The sequence below is a fragment of the Balearica regulorum genome, chromosome 1 (assembly GCF_011004875.1).
Source record: "Balearica regulorum gibbericeps isolate bBalReg1 chromosome 1, bBalReg1.pri, whole genome shotgun sequence".
NCBI lineage: Eukaryota > Metazoa > Chordata > Aves > Gruiformes > Gruidae > Balearica > Balearica regulorum.
This window is the reverse complement of record NC_046184.1, coordinates 69,594,932-69,614,801: the sequence shown is the minus strand read 5'-3', so window position 1 is coordinate 69,614,801 and position 19,870 is coordinate 69,594,932. Positions and strand designations below refer to the sequence as shown.

Here is a 19,870-nt window from a genome sequence, read left to right as displayed (position 1 = left end):
AGGACACTACGAATAGTCTGACAGGCACAGTATTTTTCAGCATAAGGTGTTGATGTTCCTTTGGGAGAAAACAGCTTGACTTCTGATATCAGAACATAGATACACAAGCCTGCCTGGCTGGAATCACTTTTCGTGATGCTCTGTAACTGGGTGTTTGTTCCTTTCTGGGGAAGGGGAGGCAGGATCTCCCGCTGAGCTCACAAGACTGACAAAGTGTATACTGTAACATTTGTGCAGAGTTGTGAAATCTGGGGCACAGGAAACTGTTATTCAAAACAGGAAAAGAAAATCCTGTATTTGGATTTTTAATCTGTAGTCACTGTGGTGAAGATATGACTAGAAATCTGGAGTCTTTTGCTTAATTGGGATGTAGAACAGTTGAGACAAATTATTTTATCTTTTTAATAACTTAATATTCACCTAGTTTGTCATGTATAGTTCTGTCAGTAACTGTTTTTCATCCCTTCCTCTGCCTTGTCCTTGGTCATTGAAAGTGCAGAGCCCTGCCTTATTCTGGCAGGACCTTGCTCATTTAAGCTGAAAGGCAACTCTTAAAACTTTCATAGGCCATGTTGCTCTTGCACTTTAATTTGTTCAAGTGCATCATACAGGCCTACTAGCACAAACACCTGCAAAACTTTTTTCCAGGTTCTTAAACAAAAAATTAAACAAAAACTGAATATAGAGTCTAGCTTTTCCGAACTGAACTAAGCCTGATCACAAGCCAGCTGATAGCTGCTCATAAGAACAGCTGAACTGAATCAAACTAAATATCTACCTACTGCAGCATTCTGTCTCCATCTGTGGCCAAACCAAGTTGTTGAAGATAAGTTGAGCATTGCAGTAGTGTGTTCTTGAAAGATCTTAAGCTGTTGTCAGATAGTTAAACAGCCATCAGTTAACTCTTTCTTGTTCAGTTACCTTGTGAATCTGTTGCATTCAAAGGAACGATTTTTCACACCCACATAACTTGTGAAGAATTGCTATCTCTGTTCTTGGCTTCTCTGCTGCTATATTAATTTGATGCTGTTTTTTACAGTGGAGGAGAAGGCAACTGATCTATTGCCAGTCATGCTTTCCAAGATCTGGTAAACTTCTGGCATAGCTCCCTGCACTGTTGTCAGGTTAAGGAAAGTCTTAGTCTACTTAACTGCTGTCTGTAGAAACTATTCCTAGGCCACTGATTATCCTAGTCAGTTTTCTATAAATCTTGTCTAAGATATAGAGGAAGGCAAGGCCTAGAACTCTTTGTGCAGGGTTCAAGGCAAAAAATTCATGGAATGGGTCTATTGTTTCTTTTGTTTTTCATTCTGCTTTCTTTTAAATGATACTGAGCTCAATGATGAGAGGGCTTAGAATTATAATAGATGGAAAACCTGAGCAGCAATGATCAGTAAAGAGTTTTTTATGTGGTGTTCACTACCTACACTATTCTGTTTTTCCCTCTGAAACCTGGACATAACACTTTCTTTTTTTCACCCAGCCCCTTTGGAACTTTTAATGAAGACTTGACTATACCAGAATGGGTGAACTGCACAATAAAAGCTCAAGTCATGGGACAACATGGTTTGATACAAAGGCAGAATGCTAAGCTAAGATGTTTTCCATTTACTGGACTCAGTCCAGTGGCACAGATAATCTCACTGCTGACTAAGAAAGATGTATCTGGGTTTGGTCTAAGAGTACTGCTATCTATGTAGCTGATAGAAACAGAAAATTATTTGGGGATAATATAAACCTTTCTGTAGTTCCAACAGGAAGCTGATGATTATGTTGTTGAGGAAGTAGGCACACAGGAATAGAGGTTGCTAGTCCTTCAAGCTCTTGCCTTTCCCTAGAGCTGGTCATGGTGACTTGAGCCTGTTTATGCTGCATCTGACAGTGGGACAATACTCATGTTCTTTTCCTGAAGCACTTTAGTGTGGTACGTTCTCTCCTGGCTTTAAGAGATGGCCTTGGTATTTTCAGGTCTATGAAGTGCTAGACCTGTGGCCTCTTGCACATCTGCTCCTCATGTTAGACATTGATCCAGCCTGGAGATTAGTAACTAACAAATGCTCCATGGGCCACTACAAGGTATGTGGTGACAGACTGTCACTGCGTGTACCTTCAGGCTACCTAGATAACAGCAGGCAGTTGAATTAGTTACAGCTACAGAAAAGGGAGTGGGTTAAATGTATACACTTGCTTATTAACACAGGGTTCAGATGAATCTGAAGGTGGAGACTAAAAGCTGCCAGCACTTGTCTGTGTGGCAATACCTTTGCTGCACCTGCCTGCACTAATAGAATAAATAAAACTCATTAGAAGACACTTGTAGCTTGTCCATTCCTCTCTTCTACTGCAGTCATCTGATCAACAAAACACTCTTCTTTAGTCAACTGAATTTACAATACTAGTAAAACAAACCCCAGTCTTTACTCTAGCCTGTCATGGCAATTTTTATTTTCTTACAAGTAGGTTCTATGTAAAGCAAAGTCTGAACTTTCAAGAAAAAAAACACAGAAGGGGTTGGGAGACTTCTTGAATCCTCAAAACCAAATACAAGGGAGATTGTGCTTTGTAGTTTCCTCTCTACAGCTAGCAGATACAATTAGAGCAGTGCCCTCGTGCCCTACATGTAGGGGTAGGCAAAGTGGTGAAGGTATGAAGTGTGCTTCTTGAGCAGCTTATGGCAGCAGCAGCCATCCTAGACTGCTGTGAGGCAGCAATGGTCTGCTAGAAAGGCACATTGTCTTTAAGTCATATGGCTGCAGCTCAGCTGCAAAATAGAAGGTACTTTATTTCCCAGTAACTGACATCACCCAAATTTTTTCTCCTTTTTCCTTTGCTAAAGTCTCTGCAGCTGAAAAAGATCTATTGTCTCTAAAACAAATGCACAATCTCTGGCTTCTAACTTGTTTTGAATCTTTTACTATTGCATGGCTGCTGTGATCATCTAGTCTGACTTCCTGCCTACCACAGTCTATAAACATCCTGTAAATAACTTCAAGTCCAATAGCTGTGATTAAATTGGAATGTTGTTAGAAAATTCCTATGAAGTTGAGAATATTTTGAGATAGGCTGTATGCCACAGCCTTAAGTGGGTATTGCCTCTACCGCTGTAGACTGACAACCTGATGCCAGTGTGAATGGCTGGAGGCAGAGCACCTTCCATGTACCTCATTTTCCAGCTGTGGCTGTGATAATATCATCAAACTGACCTTTTCAATTTAGCAAGTTCAGGGGGAGGAAAAAAGGGAGTACCTTCCTGTCCATACCACTGCACTGTAACTGGTGTCAATTGCTGATATGCTTTTCAGACCTCTTCCTTTAGAAGAGTTGCTGTAGGAAATCCAATTTGATGGAATTGCTTTGCCATTTCTAGGGCACCTGTTATTCAAACGTCTTGCAAAAGTCTAAAGTAGCTCAAAGATATGTCATCATTTCCTTTATAGACTTAAAAACGTCAACTACAAAGAAAATCAGTTGGAAAAGGATATCCATGAAGTGTGTATCCTAGCCCTGAACCTTCATTACACAATTGTCCTTCCTCTCTGCAGGCAGTGCTGATCCACATTGTTCTTCTGGGCTGGAAGAGCCTAAAGCAATTGCAGGAGTTCTGAGTCACATGTTAGAGTTCCAGAGCAAGAAGTCTTCATTAACAGACACCTCATTAAAACTCCAGCAGATGCATGGGCTGTGGTAGCACTGACTTTTTTTTTTTTTTTACCAGAGAAAACAACATCCAGTGACATCCTTTGAGTTAAAGCACAAGCAGACAGTACCTAGGGAGCAGTACAAGAGAGTGAAAATCTTCTATTGGCTTCTATGAAGCTGCCCAACTTTTCTGCTAGTTAAATAAGACAGTTGCCAAGCAAAATAATTCCTCTGTCTCTCCTTTATCAGACTTTGGATGTGCTGGGAGAGATTCACAGTCTTAACTGCAGCCATTCTACTAATAAAGGCAGTATTTATATATTCCTGTAGATATGATAAACCAAACATACAACTCTCCTACCAGTTTATTAGTTTTTAGCAGCAGTTCATAAATAGGAAACCTCATTAAGAAAATGGTTCCTGAAACATAATTCAGCTGTGTCCTCTAAAGAGCTTTCAGTCTGTTATGCTCAAATTGCTGAATGGGGCCTCTCAAGCAGTATATTGTCTTATCTTATAAAGATCTTCTGATGTTAAATGGATTGTCTTATGTTAACAACTAAAAGATAGCATGTGTTTTGACCTTTTATCCAAAAATACAACCACTAGGAGAACATAAATTTCTCTAAAATTTGTCAGGACTTACATTTATGACAAAGACTGCTTTTCACTGATCCCAAAGATTTGGGTTTATTAAACTTCTTTAACCATCATTACTAAATTATAAGATAACATATTTTTCCTACAACTGAAAATTTTGCTACAGCAAGAGTAGAGCAAAGATACAAATAAAGGACTGATATAACTGTAGTTGATAATAAGGGAAATGCGTGCATGCTCAAAGATTACGCTTCAGAATGTCTATGAGCTACCCTCTCCCATCTTGTAATACATATTCCACTTATATTGTGATTTAGTACACATGAAGTATTACAAATTGCTTGAAACAAAGATACGTGGTTCTGATCCCCGGAGGATCTGAAAATGATGCCTTTGTTAGTCTTCCAAAAAAGGATAGTCCTTGTGATTTTTGCATCTAGAAAAAGAGAGTATGATTAAAACACTTCAAAGATACAGTCTTAAGGCTAAAAAGAAAAAGCTGTTTCCCCCGACGAAGGTCTGCAGAACTAAAACTGTGAATTACAGATAAAACCTCACATGAGTACGCTTAGTTTACACAGGGCAGTGGAAGTTAACACTCTGTAACCTTCGCATATGCCAGTGACCTTGTTCTCAAAAGATAATGTGTCTTTTGCTTAGCTGAAATTGCCAAACTTCCCTGCCAGATCAAGCCACTCTCTTGTGAACTCCTAAGTCTGCAGTATGTTATTAGATAAGTGGGTAACCTGGGAAAACAGAATAAATTGCAGATCTGTGTAAGTCTGTATCTAACCATTCTATTATCTAGACGCTGCTTTAATAATGTTGGCATAAATATATAGGCACAGCTTTTCACTTCAAAAAAACGTACAACTCTCATTCTTAAAAAGGAGTTTGTTTACACTGACTGTCTTTTATATAAAGTAGCCAAAGAAAACAGAAAAAAAAATGTTGCCTATTTATTTTGGAGTTTCCAGCCGATGTTGATTTTCAGGCAGCAGTTTGCTATGTGTCTGTTACAAGATATCTTAACACACACCGTACCCACAAAAAATCCCAACGCTACCAACCCGTACAAGACGGGCAATGCTCTAATAAACCCTAGTGCTGGATTCCAGCAGATATGGATGTGGCCAGGTATTGGCTAAGGTTCCCTCTCTTCTTATTTTTAAGTGGGGTGATCAAATACTGCCTGTTAAAAGGATATCCAGTGATAATCCAATCTTACTAAAACACAGAGGAGAAGGTACTCACTCTCTTAATGCACAGATGCGATACTGCTTCTTGAAAGCGAGGAAGGTTTCCATCTCCTCTTTAGCCAATTCAAAGTCAAACACCTGAATAAAGGTCCCAAACAGCTGGGTTACTTCAGTTTGCAAAAAGACAAGTGTAAGTTCATTTGCAGAGAGAACACCAAAAACAGAAGTAGAAAAGTGTTCTATTTGTTCAAGCACTAAGAAGGCTGCAATAGATGCACGTTTGTGGTGAACAGTGAATAAATGTCATAAAGTTACCGTGCTGGTGGGGTCTGATTGCATCATATTTATATCACAAGGTGGAAAAGTTAATCTCTCTTACTTGATGTGTTCTAATGAAGGAGACTGGGCTTCTTCCTTTTAAAGTAACTTTCTTCATTCATAAAGAAGTAACCTACATAGTATTTGATGGACAAAAGGTTTTGCCAGTTCTAAGTATGAAGGGGGTACTTTTTGTTCCAGTGGCGGAGTGGATTTTTCTTTTTAAAGTTTAACACCATTAATAATTTTGTAAGGTACTCTTACCTTAAAATTTTCCTCAATATGGTGTGGAGTGGCAGATTTGGGAATTACGCTCACATTTCTTTGAATCTGGAGCCGGATAAGCACCTGCAGGAACAGATAGGGAATTACAGCTGAGAAGTTCTGCCTGTCTTCTGAAAGCTGAAAACCATACGTGCCTACGTGGTTACATGGAACAGCTCTTCTGATAATTAGAGATGGCTCACGTAGGAAAAGCACTATAGTAAACCCTTCCTAATTATTGCATGAGCTCATTTAATTATTATCTGTCTCCAAAGCTGAGATAACAGCATAGGACTACCGTTTGGGATTGGCCAGGGATACTGTGCGTAGAAGTGGCTAGCGTGCCAGTTAAAGCCCAAAGCCATTGGTAATCTTCTGTCCATCATTAAAACTAGTGTTAGAGATAACATTTTTTAAAGTATTACAATGTGTATGAGCGCAGCAGGGACTCAGCTTTCCATAATAGCTCTGTAAATAGTTACTTTAGCACAAGTGGGAAAAATACATGTCACCAGGGAAAATACTATGTACTATATACTCAGTATTAACCTGAGCTGGAGCTTTGTTGTACTTAAGTGCAATTTCCTTAGTTTGGAGGTCATCAAAAAGGGAAATATCCTCAGGCTTGGACCTGTGAAAATAAAAAGCAGACTTCAGCAGTTGAATGGTCCACTGTCTTCTCCCTCAAGCACTGCAGTATAATATTATTTAAATGTTAAGAAAGCAGCATCTTGCACACCGTAATTCACCATCTTCTCGTTGCTCCAGTCCCTGCCTTCATTCTTTAACACAGGTTGGCACACGAGAGGAGGCCTGTAGTTTCTAGTATAACAGGTCACTGTAACACATTCCAGTCCAGCCTGGGATCAGGCTGGGAATTTCTTTGGTCCAGATCCCAAAAATTTCATCTTCATAATGGGCAGCTGTCATGTCCTTCACAAGCACAGCTGCTCTGGTAAGCACCCTGTCCCGGGTCAGAGAAAGCCATGAAGACTGGAGTAAAAGCAAAATTTGATCAAGTCATCCATTTGAAAACCTCCATTTGTCTCGGCAGGACTGCAGAGTTGCTATTTTCCTAAGCATGTGCTGCTTTGGTTTTTGTGGGTTTCTTGGTTCAGAAGTTCTCTTATGTGTTTAATATGCTCACCAAGCTCAATTAAGAATTATCTTCACTACTTTCACCAACCAATTGATCCTTTTTCTCCTAAATATGAAACTCCAGTAACAGCACAGTTGTGAATTAGTGGACTGAATATCACAATAAGTGTAAGGAAGGTTTCTCTCTGTGTGTTATTTTCAATGACTTAGTAAATATTTTTCTAATTACATCAGTTTTACTCTGCAAGGGTTTATCCACACCCTAAGACTGGTTTACTGTATTGGCTCCAATCTGCATCTAAGAAAGAAGCCTCACGAAGCATTCTTACCATGGCCAGTTGGGCGCTCCAAGGGGACAATACGCAGTGACGGAAATCCCTTTGGATTGGCAAAACTTAATCAGCTCTTCCTGAGGAAGGTAGGGGTGGCTCTCAATCTACAAAAAAAATAGTTCTTCAGAAGCAGAAGGTACTTCAAGGTTTAGCATCACTATGGTGACCTATCAAGCCGCACATCAGCTTTGAAAAGGTTGTTCTTTTTGCAGCTATGGGTTTTTTCAGAGGGTCAGCCCGTGTTTCAGATCATTTCCCCTTCTTCCCAACCCTGCCTCCAACAAGGCCCAATCTTCATATATTGGTTTCTTTGTCCAGCTGCTTGCCTTGTTTTTCATGACCTCTCAGAGTCCCTATATCAATGGGCTCCAAGGTCCATTTGTGCGCATATCCAGCTGAAGCACCCAACTCTGATGCCATCCAGTGCTACCTATTGACCCCAGCAGTGTAGCCTGGCTCTGGTCCTATCTATTCACTCAGCCTCTTTTTACTCAAGGGCTGTAGGAAAGGAGAAGGCTAAGCCCCACCATGTTCTCCATTGTGGAGCTCAGCTCTCAGCGTGCACGAGCTCAGTGCTGCAGTCAGAAGAAAGGTGAAGGTCACACTTTCAATCCAGAAGTGCCACGGGCTTGTGTGACTGCAGCTTCTTGCGCAAGGAAGGGCACAGAATGTTCTGCATCTTTCATTACTTTATGATTTATCCAAATACAGCTGTATTCCCACACAGATAAGAAAAAGCACGGCCTTACTATAAAAGGTATTTTACTGCCAGAGATGTTCCATCAAATGCAACACCTCAGACAGGTGTGATGTCAGTACTGATGAGTTTGAGAACAATTTACTTGATTATTTGCAGGTTTGTGTCTTAAGCCTGGTTTGCTCAGGAGCCAATCTATCTGTTTGTGGTTGAAGTTGGAGACCCCAATGGCCTTCACCATTCCCGCATCCACCAGCTGTTCCATAGCCTAGAAACACTACAGAATCAGACTTGCTGTTGAATTAAGATCTTTTTTTAGATGGAAAAAATGCCTCCTGAAAGACCTCAGTTGTAAAAATTATCATGGCTGGGATCAGTTCTGATGTGGCGTTAGCACAGTACATTGAATGGAGGGGCCCCAGTCAAAGACTCAGTCTCCCACATCACATATCATCACGCAAATAAATAACAGCATTATTCAAGATTAACAATTACTACACTATTATTATTTCAGTAGAATACAACGATTTTGAAATATTATCCCCAGGCAGACCTTCTGCTCATAAATAAGAGGGGTTTTTTAGGATGACTCCTCAGCTAACCATTACCCATAATAAAAAGCTTGTCATTCGGAACAGAGCAGCTCGACAAGGAGGTGTTCTGGGAGAGCTACAGCAGAATGCCTGATCATCAACGCCAATTAATTTCCCAAGGGAGGTGTACCTTTTAGTGGTGACAGTATAGTATAAGCAGTGCCATGTTCCCCCCACCACCACCTATTTTCTTTCACACTAGCAAACAATAAAACAACTAGACAGCCCTAATTAGATTGGCACCTCCAGGAGAAAAGAAACAGGAGAAAATAATCTACTTTTTCTGCCTTTAGAGCAAAAGATATACCTCTTCCAAAGCAGAAATCCTTTTTATTTGAAGTTTTTATCATAAGCAGCAGCCTGAAATATCTACTTTTTTCCTTCAAATGAGCAACAAAAATCTGCCTTATTCTTCATCTGACAGAAGGAAAAAAACATCAGCGAATTCTTCTGACCCTGGTGAGTCTTTTGTCTTCTTTTTTGGCCATGCTGAGCACATGGTGGGGGTGGAGGGGAAAGGAAGCCCAAACCATCAGCCAAGCAGAAATTTGAACTTGCCCCCAAGTCTTGTCTCCCACGCCTGCGCCTGTGCTCACGCCTGTTTGCGTTGCACTCACAGATTTAGCGAAGGACTTTGGACAAGTTCCAGTACTTTCTAGAGGGGGGAAATTTGGATGCTGTGGGTACACTGGCACAGGCATGTTGGCTTTCCTGTCCTCTGGACAGCTCAGGTGCAACTAGGGATGAGCATGGCTACAGCTAAAGCCACCGATAAATGCCCAGAGCGCGGCGTGGGGGCTGAAGCAACAGCGTATGTCAGCTCAAACCACTGCAGGGTACATATGCAGTGAAAGATGCCATCTTGCCATGCCCACCCAGCCACGTTAGTAAGCAGTAGACATAAAAATACCTCAATTTTGGCAAAGTGGCACAAGAAGGAGCCCAAGGGCACAGAGAAATCAGCAATCTGGAATACGTCACATCAGAAATTCTCTCAGAACAACTCCCAAAGTGGAAACCTTCAAGTTTTCAGGCTGTTATTTCAAACTAGTAAGAATTTTTTGGCCTGTCAATGAACATACCTCCCACGTATCCAGAAAATCTGTATCACTGGGAACGATCATGCAATTTCCATCTGCAGGAAATAGCTCCTGTCCTGCCTATCATCACAAAAGAAAAGTGAGTTTAAGGTAGGCTGAATCGTAAGTGCTTAAAGAAATCACTTAGAAATTCTACAAGCAAGCGGAGCTGGAGACACTTTGCATATCCTGGCTTATGTTTGTGTTGGGGAGAGAGGTGGCCAAAACCAGTAATCTGTGCAAACAGAGCAATCTTCAAGAAAATCTGCATCTTCAGAATCTGTCCTGCAGGCAGAGGAAGGGCAGACACTTTTATGTGCCTCAGTCGGGTTGGGGGGGGAAGGCCAGGGATGTGACACGATGTGAAAGCAGGGATTTATTTAACCTGGGGGTAGAGAGAGAAGAGAAAAATAGGAACTAAGTAATTCACAACTGTTTGATCCTGGATAAGCAAAGGACAGCCAAATCCCAGGCTTTAAGAGGAATGCGATCTGAATGGTAATTTGATCCATGACATGGAAATGTTGTGCAGGTTAAAATAAGGTGGTTTTTGTACTACCAGACCTAGCTTAAGGAGCCATGACCTTGCCTTTCCTCCTGGGCACTCCGTGTGGAGGTTCGTCATTATGTCCTAATGAGGTTTAACAACACTCCTCATTAGAGAGGACTAAAGGCATGTCTGGTCCCAAAGGAAAAAGTGGCAGAGCTCTGACAGATGGCTCCCGGGAGTTAAACTCTCAGTACCTTGAATCCCATGGGCCAGTGCATCAGGTAGAGATCCAAATAATCCAGTTGGAGGGCAGCAAGTGTTTTCTGGCATGCCTCCTTCACCAGGGATCTCTCGTGGAAGGTGGACCACAGCTGCGGGGCTAACGCAAAGCCTGGGAGCTGCTCTCCTAGCCTCATGACCGCAGAGCATCCCTGGCAGGGAAACACACGGTGCAGACACAGAGGCAGCTCGTGATATGGCACGTCTTCTCGTCTTGAAGAAGTGCCACTTTTTTGCACCTTATTTTATTTGCGGTGCTGTCAGTTAAGTAAGATGAGAATGAGATACTCATTCCAACGGTTCATACAACAATTAAAGAAAACAAAGGGGAAAAAAAAAAAAAAAAGGCAAAACTGGTGAAAATCGACCCGCCAGCTTCCAGCAGATAGAAGTTACTTTATTTTTCCTACCATTGTTGTTGGGGGAAAAAACAAAACAAAACATAACATACAGGAGTTAATAGGCTGAGGCCGGCAGCGCAGCAGGACGGACCACGAATACAATAGCCCTGCTTCCTATCTCAGAGGCAACTGAGAGCACGGCCTCAGTTCCTGTCTCCATGGCTGACAATGGATACGGACTACAAAAAAATCCCTCTCAAATCAAGCTTCCCCCCGCCCCGCAAGAACTGACCTTTTCCTTCCCTCCATCCGCAAAACGCTTTGCCCTGACAGAGAGGAGTTAATTCCCAGATCAGCCTCATGCCCTGGCACTTTGCAGGTTGAGACCTTGTCTCTCCTCCCAAGAGCTGGCCTCATGTGAGACAAGTTATCCAAGGACGTACCTTACTGACAATAAAGAGGTCTTCTCGCTTCACAACCCCCTCCTCAATTTTTTCTCGTAGCGCATCCCCAATCTCACTCTCGTTCTGGTACAGGTAGGCGCAATCAAAGTGGCGGTACCCAACATCGATGGCAAACTTCACTGCACCTCTCGCTGCTCCTCGGAGAGACTGAAACAAGAAGAAAAGTCAGCAATTTGGTAAAAAGCAGAAAAAGAAGTTTCTGCTTCTCCAAATCTGGAGACTTTAAGTGCCCAAATAATGAAGTGTGAAGGATCGTGCTTTAATTAGTTTCTGGAATAAAACAGCCAGGGGAGTCACTGATGAGCTGCCTGAGCCGATCTGCCCTTTTCTAAGGATTGAACGTTCACATTCGGACAGCAAGCTATCTCAAAATAAGTTCTAGTTTGCCCAGAAATTAAAAGCAATTTTAGTGTGAGATACTGGCGACATGAGGAAATGAATCACCCCTGGAAAGCTTGCTGGCCCTGCACACAAACAAGCCGGCTCTTGTTGACATAGGACAAGGGAGGTGAGAGGACGGCAAAACACTACAGACAGTGCCACCTCCTGGGTAAAATAGACAACCTGGTATTTAATAGCAAAGTAAAACACTTCGGATTCTTGGCTTGGAGACACTGAAGAGTTGTTCGATGACTGGCTACAGATTCTGGAAAATGGCACTACAAACAGAAACATGATTCAAAACCGCGACCACCTCCTACGTATAACTTCATTACATCCCCACCCATCTTTTTTTTTTTTTTTTAATGATTTCACTTCCCCAAGTATTTCCAATCAAAGGATGCTTGGTTGGTTCACCTAAATTTAAAAAAAAAAAACCCAAAAACATAGAAACCGCAGTGTTTTTTTCCACAGGGCTACACACACCCAAATAGCCAGTTTAAAAATTTACAAGTTTTCCTTTTTGCAGCCCCTTTCCCCTTCCTACGTATGAACGCTGCAGCTCCTAGGGCGGCATGGAAAAGCAGGCTAATGGCGACACTTGCCAAATGCCGGGCATTGGAGAGGATACCTTCTCTCTGGGTGCTGCTGCAGCGTGGGAAAGCTGCTGTGCAGGAGTAATCAGCATTGCTTTGGAGTGGAGGAGGAGCTGGTGGAGAGCAAAGGTGACAATATACCCTGTGATTACACAAAACTAGGTAATGTGAGATGTTTTTCAGAAAAAATAATCCATTGCTTCATTTTACATGGTGCTCACTGAACCAGACTTCGAGTTCCTGGAGTCAGAGTGACTGGGTAAAGGAGAGGCCCCGTTGCCGCACCGAAACGCAGGGAGTCATGGCTGAAGTTGCTGTGGGAACCTTGAAATCAAATAGCTTTGATTAAGTAATCACAGTGGGTTTGGGCCATGTTTTCACTGCATTAACACAAGAGATTTTTGTGGTGGAAGGGATCATGTGTCCAAAATTTTCCTTCTGTTTAGTCCTAACTAGTTCCTGTTAGCATGTCAACAGGTTCCTTCGGAGAGCTCATCCACCACAGCGTCAGTGCCCTAAGAGGCCCCACGCAAGGCACGCATTGCTTTTTTAAAGCCTACTTCGTTACTTCGGGCTTCTTAGTGTCTTTTGTCGTCAGACCAATAAAGACCGAAAGGGTTAAACAAACTCAGGCCCGTTTGTGCATAAGTTATGTGATGATTAGCAGCAGCTGACCCGAAAATATAGCAAGAATAATTTAAGATACTTTTATGCTGACTGGAGAGTGTTTTTCATAGAGTTGGCAGCTTGCAATTCAATATATCTAGTCTCCAGTCTCAAATCCAGGGGACAATCTGCTCTTTTTTTTTTTTTCTTTTTTAAGAAGCTTGCTTTCTTAAAATTTTCAGCTCAGTTCCAGACTCCTTTAACATTAATAATTCAATATATCCTTAAATCTTCTCCCTTATCAAAAGCCCATTAGATAACATTTGCAGGGAAAGAACTACCCAAACTATTTTCCTGCACATTGTTGTGTACTCATTTGCTGCCATACAAGTAAGTTATTTTCAGTCTCTAAGGAGTTAATGTAAATTCCCATTTCCAAATCCACTCATTGCCACTTAGGTTCCTAAATCTACATGCACTCATCAAAGATGACACGCTGGGATATTAACACCCAGTGCTACAAAAGAAAAAACAAAAAAACCCACAAAAAACCACAAAAAAAACCCCAAAAACAATCTAGGCAGAAGTTTTACTTTTGTAGTACGTAATTTTTTTCCATAACTAAGAAAAATCTCCTACTACCTGCTAAGCAAGCACAACCTGCTCTCTTAAAAAATGTCCTGAAGGACAGTGGTAAATTCCTGCAATATCTGAACTATATCAAAAGGCAAGAAATGCCGCATAGAGGATTTGCTACATTTTCCTGACCCGAAGAGGAGATTGCTGTTAAAGTCTACCACGTGTTTCAGCAATATCCTGGTGTCACCTGCGTGACCAGAGGCACAGGAACGAGGAGAGGTCCCCAGCTCCAACAGGTACCTGCCAGGTCCCCAGTCCCAGGACGGGCATCCTCGCGCGGGTGGGCAGCTCCAGGTAGGTGGCCTTGCGTGGTCCCCTCCCAGTCGCGACAGGCCAGGAGAGGCTGCGGCCCCTCGCAAAGCTTTTTGAATAGGCTTCGCCCCTCCCTCCTGCCTGCTGACTGGCTGCGGACAAGGAAAATATGGGCAGAAGTGCTGTAGTAAGCACGAGAATGCAGGGGGGTTGCCTTTTTCTCACCCTTTGGAATATTTCAAAACTGATTGTAGGCTCCTCACATGAATTTGTTGAGTGAGCTCGTCATGCTAGCTACACATATTATTGCATTGACTGAGGTTGCAGCTTTTTGTATAATTCATAGGCTCTGCTTGTCTGCAAGAAAAGTGGTATTTGAGGAGTTTGCACACACCCCAAGAACCCTTTCCAGTCTCACCTTTCCGCCCCTGAACATTTCACCAGAAGAAGCCACAAAGCTGTTTGTATCAGAAGGAAGCACAGATCTGTCCACGAGAGGGATCACCATTAAAAAAAATCCTAATAGTGCTTCATTCCCACAGCACTGGGCACCTATATTATATATATATCCCCTACATTGCGGCCTATGGCTCGCGCTCATGAGCTGCAGGACATAGGGACAACATGGTCCTTTTAATGAAGGGTCCCCCCCACTTGAGAGTGGAACTAAGAAATAAATAAAGCTTTGTCTTATCAAGAGTCATTTTGTTTGCCCTGCGTGACTCTTCAAAATCAAAACAGCTTAATCTGCAAGACTGATGATCGCTAATGGCACATCTGTGTTTCCTGGGGCAGCCACGTGTCGTTTTCTGTACTTACTTACCCACTTTTCAGAAGCCAAACAGCTTCAGGTGTCTTGTTCCTTGACGCTGTGTTACTGCTATTTCATGGCCTTTCTGGTTTGCATGCTGTCCTACATTAGATTTTTTTACTGTTCACAACTGAAAAAGCTTCTTCTGCATAAACTGATAAAAGTTTTACAAGGCTTAGTAGGAATAGCAGCCTGTTCTGGAAAAATCCGAAACCTCTCGTTTTTATGCCAAGTGGCTTTGACCCCAGCCTGGAGGCTCCTGTGTCCTGCCAGAAGGAGGTGGCGTGCTACCTGGTTTCACAGCCCGGCCCAAAATTTTGCAAGAACTCATTTTAAAGCTATGAGTGGTGAGCATTTATTGTTTATCCAGCCATTAATGAACTTTTCCTCCCCTGTCATTTGTTTGTCTGTTAGAGGCAAAACCATCCCCAGGGTAACACCACGTTTCAACAGGCAGCCTCTCAAATGCCCAGCGACCCGGGGCAGGTCACTCTGTTCAGGCACCTCTTACCGCATGCAGACCCTGCATGCAGAATACGCTCAAGCTGAAAGCGTAAACCTGCTGTTTTAAAGTTAACACAGATAAAAGTCTACAAAGCCCGAGAGGCTGAGCACGAGCACGCTCAGCACTCCCAGGGCAGACACCCAAAGAGCCCCCGCAGGGCAGCAGGCATCAATCCACCCTGCCGCTCCCTACAACAGGTCCCCAGTGGTACCAAACCCTTGTCCTCCAGCACCAGATTTCCTTTAGGATTTCGTACCTTTTCACATCGGGTAGTTTTTCCTCTCATATCCTCGAGTCATTGCTCACACCCGTATCAACCAGCAGCAGCCGGCTCTGCCTGCAGCCTGACCTTTCCCGCACGGCTCTGTGCCGCAGACCTTCTCCCTGCTCCGTCCTACAGCCTGGCCTTATCCCCAGCAGCTGGAGCCAGAGCTGGCTTTGGCCACGGGCACCTCAGCCCAACGTCCAAGGATTTTAATTAGGGTGTGCAGATCACTGCAGCTTTGGGACAAGCCAAAGGAGAACTCTTTTAATTTTATTTCTGAGGCCAAAAAGACCGGTCCTGTTCTGCCCGAATTCTGCAATGAAAACAAGGTTTAACCAGCAGTTGTGCTGCTATGTGGAGATCTCATGCACTTATGTGGTTTTTCTCCATATCTGTGAGAAAAATGGGTTACATCATAGAGGAAAGATAATATGATGACCACGGCTCTCTAGATCATCCACCTGATGCCCTGGTCACGGTGACTGCCGAGGTACCCGTACAGCTGGTCTGCAACCAAGGACGGGAAGAAATTCACTTCAGCTCATTGCAGAAACCAACGTAGCTTAACAACAGGCTGGCTTTCCAGTACAGCTGTCCTGTCCCCTGTCCCTCAGTGACGTGTGGCCACCTCCCTAATGAGAGGGACTCTCCTGGTTCCTTGACCTCTGCTCTGTCCATCACAAAGGCAGACACGGAGAGGGTTATCCCACTCGCTGCTCCGGCCATCCCTCACACAGCAAAGCACATTTTCGTACTGAATCAAACTTCATCCCACTGGCTGCTGAAATTTCAGTCATTTGTCTATTTTAGGAAAACAGTCATTAGCTCAGAGCACTGTTTCTCAAGCCTGTGTGAAGGTCTTCATTCACTTTGCCTTTATTTTTAAGTCCTTGTTCAGTTTTTTGCAGCACTTTTACAACTTTTTTTTGGTGGGTTTTGTTTTGGTTTTTTTGTGGGGTTTTTTTTTTAATTCAGGTAGATTTAGCTCAGAAGCATTTCTCTTCCAGTTTCTTAACTTCATAGATGTCAGAAATTTTTCTTATCTATGAACTGCTCTAAAGTGTTGGTGACTCCCAGGCACATTTCCACAGGCAGGTGCAAACAGTGCTGAGCCTGCCAACTTGAAGCTGGTAAAATATAAGCCAGCCACGTGGGAAACAGCACGGAGTCAGAGCTAAATAGCTCTCTTCTAAAAACTAATTGCTTCATAAAACACCTTTGAAAGGTTGTTTGAGGTTTCTGTTTGCACTTGTTAGGAAAGTGCTGCCCTCTGCTCACCACTTCAAGCCCAAGCTGGGTTATCAGAAGAAATACCAGCATAGATTTTACTGGCGAAGCCGGCCCCGGCTTGACATCGCCAAAATTTCCCTGGGAGAAGAATGGCCTCAGTCAAGGCAGGACCAGAAACTTGGCTTTCAGGACAGGAAACCAGTAAGACAAAGTTGCCCAAAAGGCAGCGCTGCAGGAAACACCAGGGGCCAGCGGAGGGGCAGCGCTGGCTTCCAGGAGGCCAAAACCTGAAGCTGTCCCCAGGGGGCAAAAAAGGCAGCGACTGCCTGTCAGACAACCTGCTTAGCGAAGGTTAAACTCATTGGAAGAAGATGCCTTTGATGATTTAAAACTACCACCATTCCCCTGCAGGAATATTATCACAGGATTCATTATTGGAATCTATCAGACACAGCAGATTATTGTGATCCACGAAATTATCAGTAAAGCCATTATTAAAATTACTAGTAATGCTAAGTCCTAATTTGATTTACACATTTCATTGGAGTTTAGAGTAACTCCTGTTTTTTAATCCATATTAGGATGGGTCCTTTTTTTGAAGATGATTTTTTTAAGCATAGAACTTGTGTGTAGCATTTTTATGTAAATACGAATGATAGCTTGTCAATAATAGTCACTGTAAATTAAAACAATACTGGAAGTATAAAAAATTATTTCTCTTACTTTCCTCTATAATTTTAGGATTTACAACATATTGAAGTTTTAGAGATTATATGTGAGTGTGATATATAAAATATATATATTTACCTTTTTTTTCTTTTCTATTTTTCTATGTGTTTCTTGAAGGCGGGGAATATCTGAATCTGAGGATGAGTCTACCAGAGATGAAGCAGACACTCTCTGTATTTTGCTATTGCTCTATTCCTATCTCAGACTCTTTCCCTTAAGACATGGTAATCCCAAAACAAACAAAAAAAGGAAAGGAAGAGTTACCAGGACCTACAATAATCTCTCCACATGTGTACTCTTGGCTTAATTTGCTTTTTCAAAGTCCTTGTTACCCGTGCTAGGCTTCATTCACACAGTGGCTCAAACACGGGGTAAATAACCCCGACTCCTTCGCGGTGGCTCTGCAGCGGCGGCGTGACTTCAGGCAGACACCCAGGCGATGCTTTTCTGTAGCCAGCCCCCAGGCCAGGCAGACTCCACGTTATCACTGCAGGATAGAGAATATCAGTATGTTAGCACTGAATCCCATGCGCTTAGCTAAAAGTCGTCCTTGGGCGGTTTATCCAGCGTACGACTGAACTTTGCCACGGATGCAGAGGCAGCCAAGGTGACTTTTTGCAAAAGCAGCTCAGGTTGGATGGAGTGTTTAAATCTATACACCATGCAGTTTGCACACTCCCGCTCTTCCCATGGTCCACCTGGGTCTGGAAGCAATGTAAGCTTTCACGTGACAGCAAACCTGACAATAAATCCGCTTTGTCTCCAGCATGAGGGCGAAGCACCCTGGGAAGGTTTCACCGCATTTCCTTGGTTGTTCAAGCTAAACGCTGGCATTATCTCTAGCCTGAATACTTCTTCTGAGGGCACAACCTCTGTGCGTGTGGCTTGTAGCCTCCCACCTGGGCTCCCCACTGTGCTGCCCTACAGACTGAAGGGTGGAAAAGGTGGGGTTTTTTAATGTAGCACAATCCTTGTTCTTCTTTAAAGGCCGATGCCGAAGCGTTCCAGTAGCTAAGACTGCAAACGGCCAAAGGGAGCCCTAATTGTTAGAAATAACCTCACTGGACCTCCCAAGATGAAAGGTGTAGGTTCTGTGCACACTTCTGGCTACTTCATCTTTGGCCACTGGCGGCTCCCAACTCGTAGCACGCAAGACACCACCATGCTCACAGAAACGCTCGGTAATTGAATTGTGCTATCAGTAGAGGTCAGGCAAGCTCCTCACCACCACCAGGAACTGCATGGCCCTTGCTTGACAATTCATGGTGTTTAGGAAAAACAGACCAAGAACAATCCACAAGGCTTATTTTCTGGGGAATTTATCCCATATTATTTTATTCAAAGAACAAAAAACATTGACTACTTTTCATTGAGATACATCAAGAATTTTTTCAGCCAGTATGTCAGCAATTGCTTCTTTGATGGATGATATACCTGGAAGGTTATGACACATTTGAGGCATTTTTCATAAACATAGCTAATTTTAAATATCAGGTTAAATCAAATTAGAAATGTTTTGTCAGATTCTCAACACAAGAATTTCTCAATTTCCGGAAATGTACCATCTTTCACCTACTTCACATAGGCAGAGTGCTGGATAAAGCAGACAGAAATTTTGTTTTCTTACTCACCCATTCCAAGGTGCTTTAGAAAGAGCATGCTTTAGAGAGCTGCGTCTGTTGAGCCTGGAGAAGAGAGGACTGACAAGGGAATCTTATCAGTGCTTAGAAATATCTAAAGGGTGGATGTCTGGAGGAAGGGGCCAGACTCTTCTCTATGGTGGCCAGCAACAGGACGAGGGGCACAAACGGGAACACAGAAAGTTCCATTTGAACACAAGGAAAAACTTCTTCGCTTTGACGGTGACCAAGCACTGGAACAGGCTGCACAGAGAGGTTGTGGAGTCTCCTTCTCTGGAGATATTCAAAAGCCGCCTGGATGTGATCCTGTGCAACCTGCTGTAGGTGAACCTGCTTTAGCAGGGGGTTGGACTAGATGATCTCCAAAGGTCCCTTCCAACCCTTACCATTCTGTGAATCTGTAATGCATTCCAGAAGGCAAATAGGATGAAAACTCCTCATCTTGGTGACAAACAACACATTGGGATTTTTTTTTTTTTAATGCAGAACAAACAGTACAAACATAGGAGTGTTGAACAGAATAACGGACCTTGCTAGTACACTGAAATAAATACTTGCTAGTTCATGAAAACATAATCTCACAGCTATGCTCCAAGCTCTCTCAGCTCACCTTCCACATAACAACAGAAAATGGACATGATTTGGGAACTTCATCATCATTATCAAAATAAAGTTAGGCTATATGTAGCTGCTGCTATCACTAAATTAGTGGCCTGGTTTCAGACGAGAGTTAATTTTTCTTTCTAGCAGCTAGTATAGCACCATGGTTTGGATTTAGGATGAGAATAACATTGATAACACACTGATGTTTTTAGTTGTTGCT

The 19,870-nt window shown here is 42.8% G+C and overlaps 1 protein-coding gene across 1 annotated transcript; it reads right to left on the bottom strand.

The window, feature by feature from the left end:
• Positions 1-3,159: 3,159 nt before the first annotated feature.
• On the bottom strand, positions 3,160-13,369 carry LOC104640135 (aldo-keto reductase family 1 member B1). The gene is made up of 10 exons (XM_075757271.1): positions 11,378-13,369; positions 10,404-10,845; positions 9,823-10,099; positions 9,048-9,157; positions 8,293-8,424; positions 7,448-7,554; positions 6,570-6,651; positions 6,021-6,104; positions 5,494-5,576; positions 3,160-4,675 (listed from the first exon to the last, which is right to left on the bottom strand). The coding sequence occupies exons 5-10, from the start codon at positions 8,410-8,412 to the stop codon at positions 4,636-4,638; spliced, it is 516 nt and encodes a 171-aa protein (XP_075613386.1). The 5' UTR covers positions 8,413-8,424; positions 9,048-9,157; positions 9,823-10,099; positions 10,404-10,845; positions 11,378-13,369; the 3' UTR covers positions 3,160-4,635.
• Positions 13,370-19,870: the final 6,501 nt, after the last annotated feature.

Excerpts from the sequence above, each read along its gene's own strand:
- LOC104640135 (XM_075757271.1), bottom strand. The coding sequence starts at position 8,412 with ATGGAACAGCTGGTGGATGCGGGAATGGTGAAGGCCATTGGGGTCTCC. Across the intron at positions 6,105-6,569 it reads ACAACAAAGCTCCAGCTCAG|GTGCTTATCCGGCTCCAGAT; the intron begins GTTAATACTGAG and ends CTGTTCCTGCAG. Across the intron at positions 4,676-5,493 it reads CGCATCTGTGCATTAAGAGA|ATGCAAAAATCACAAGGACT; the intron begins GTGAGTACCTTC and ends CTCTTTTTCTAG.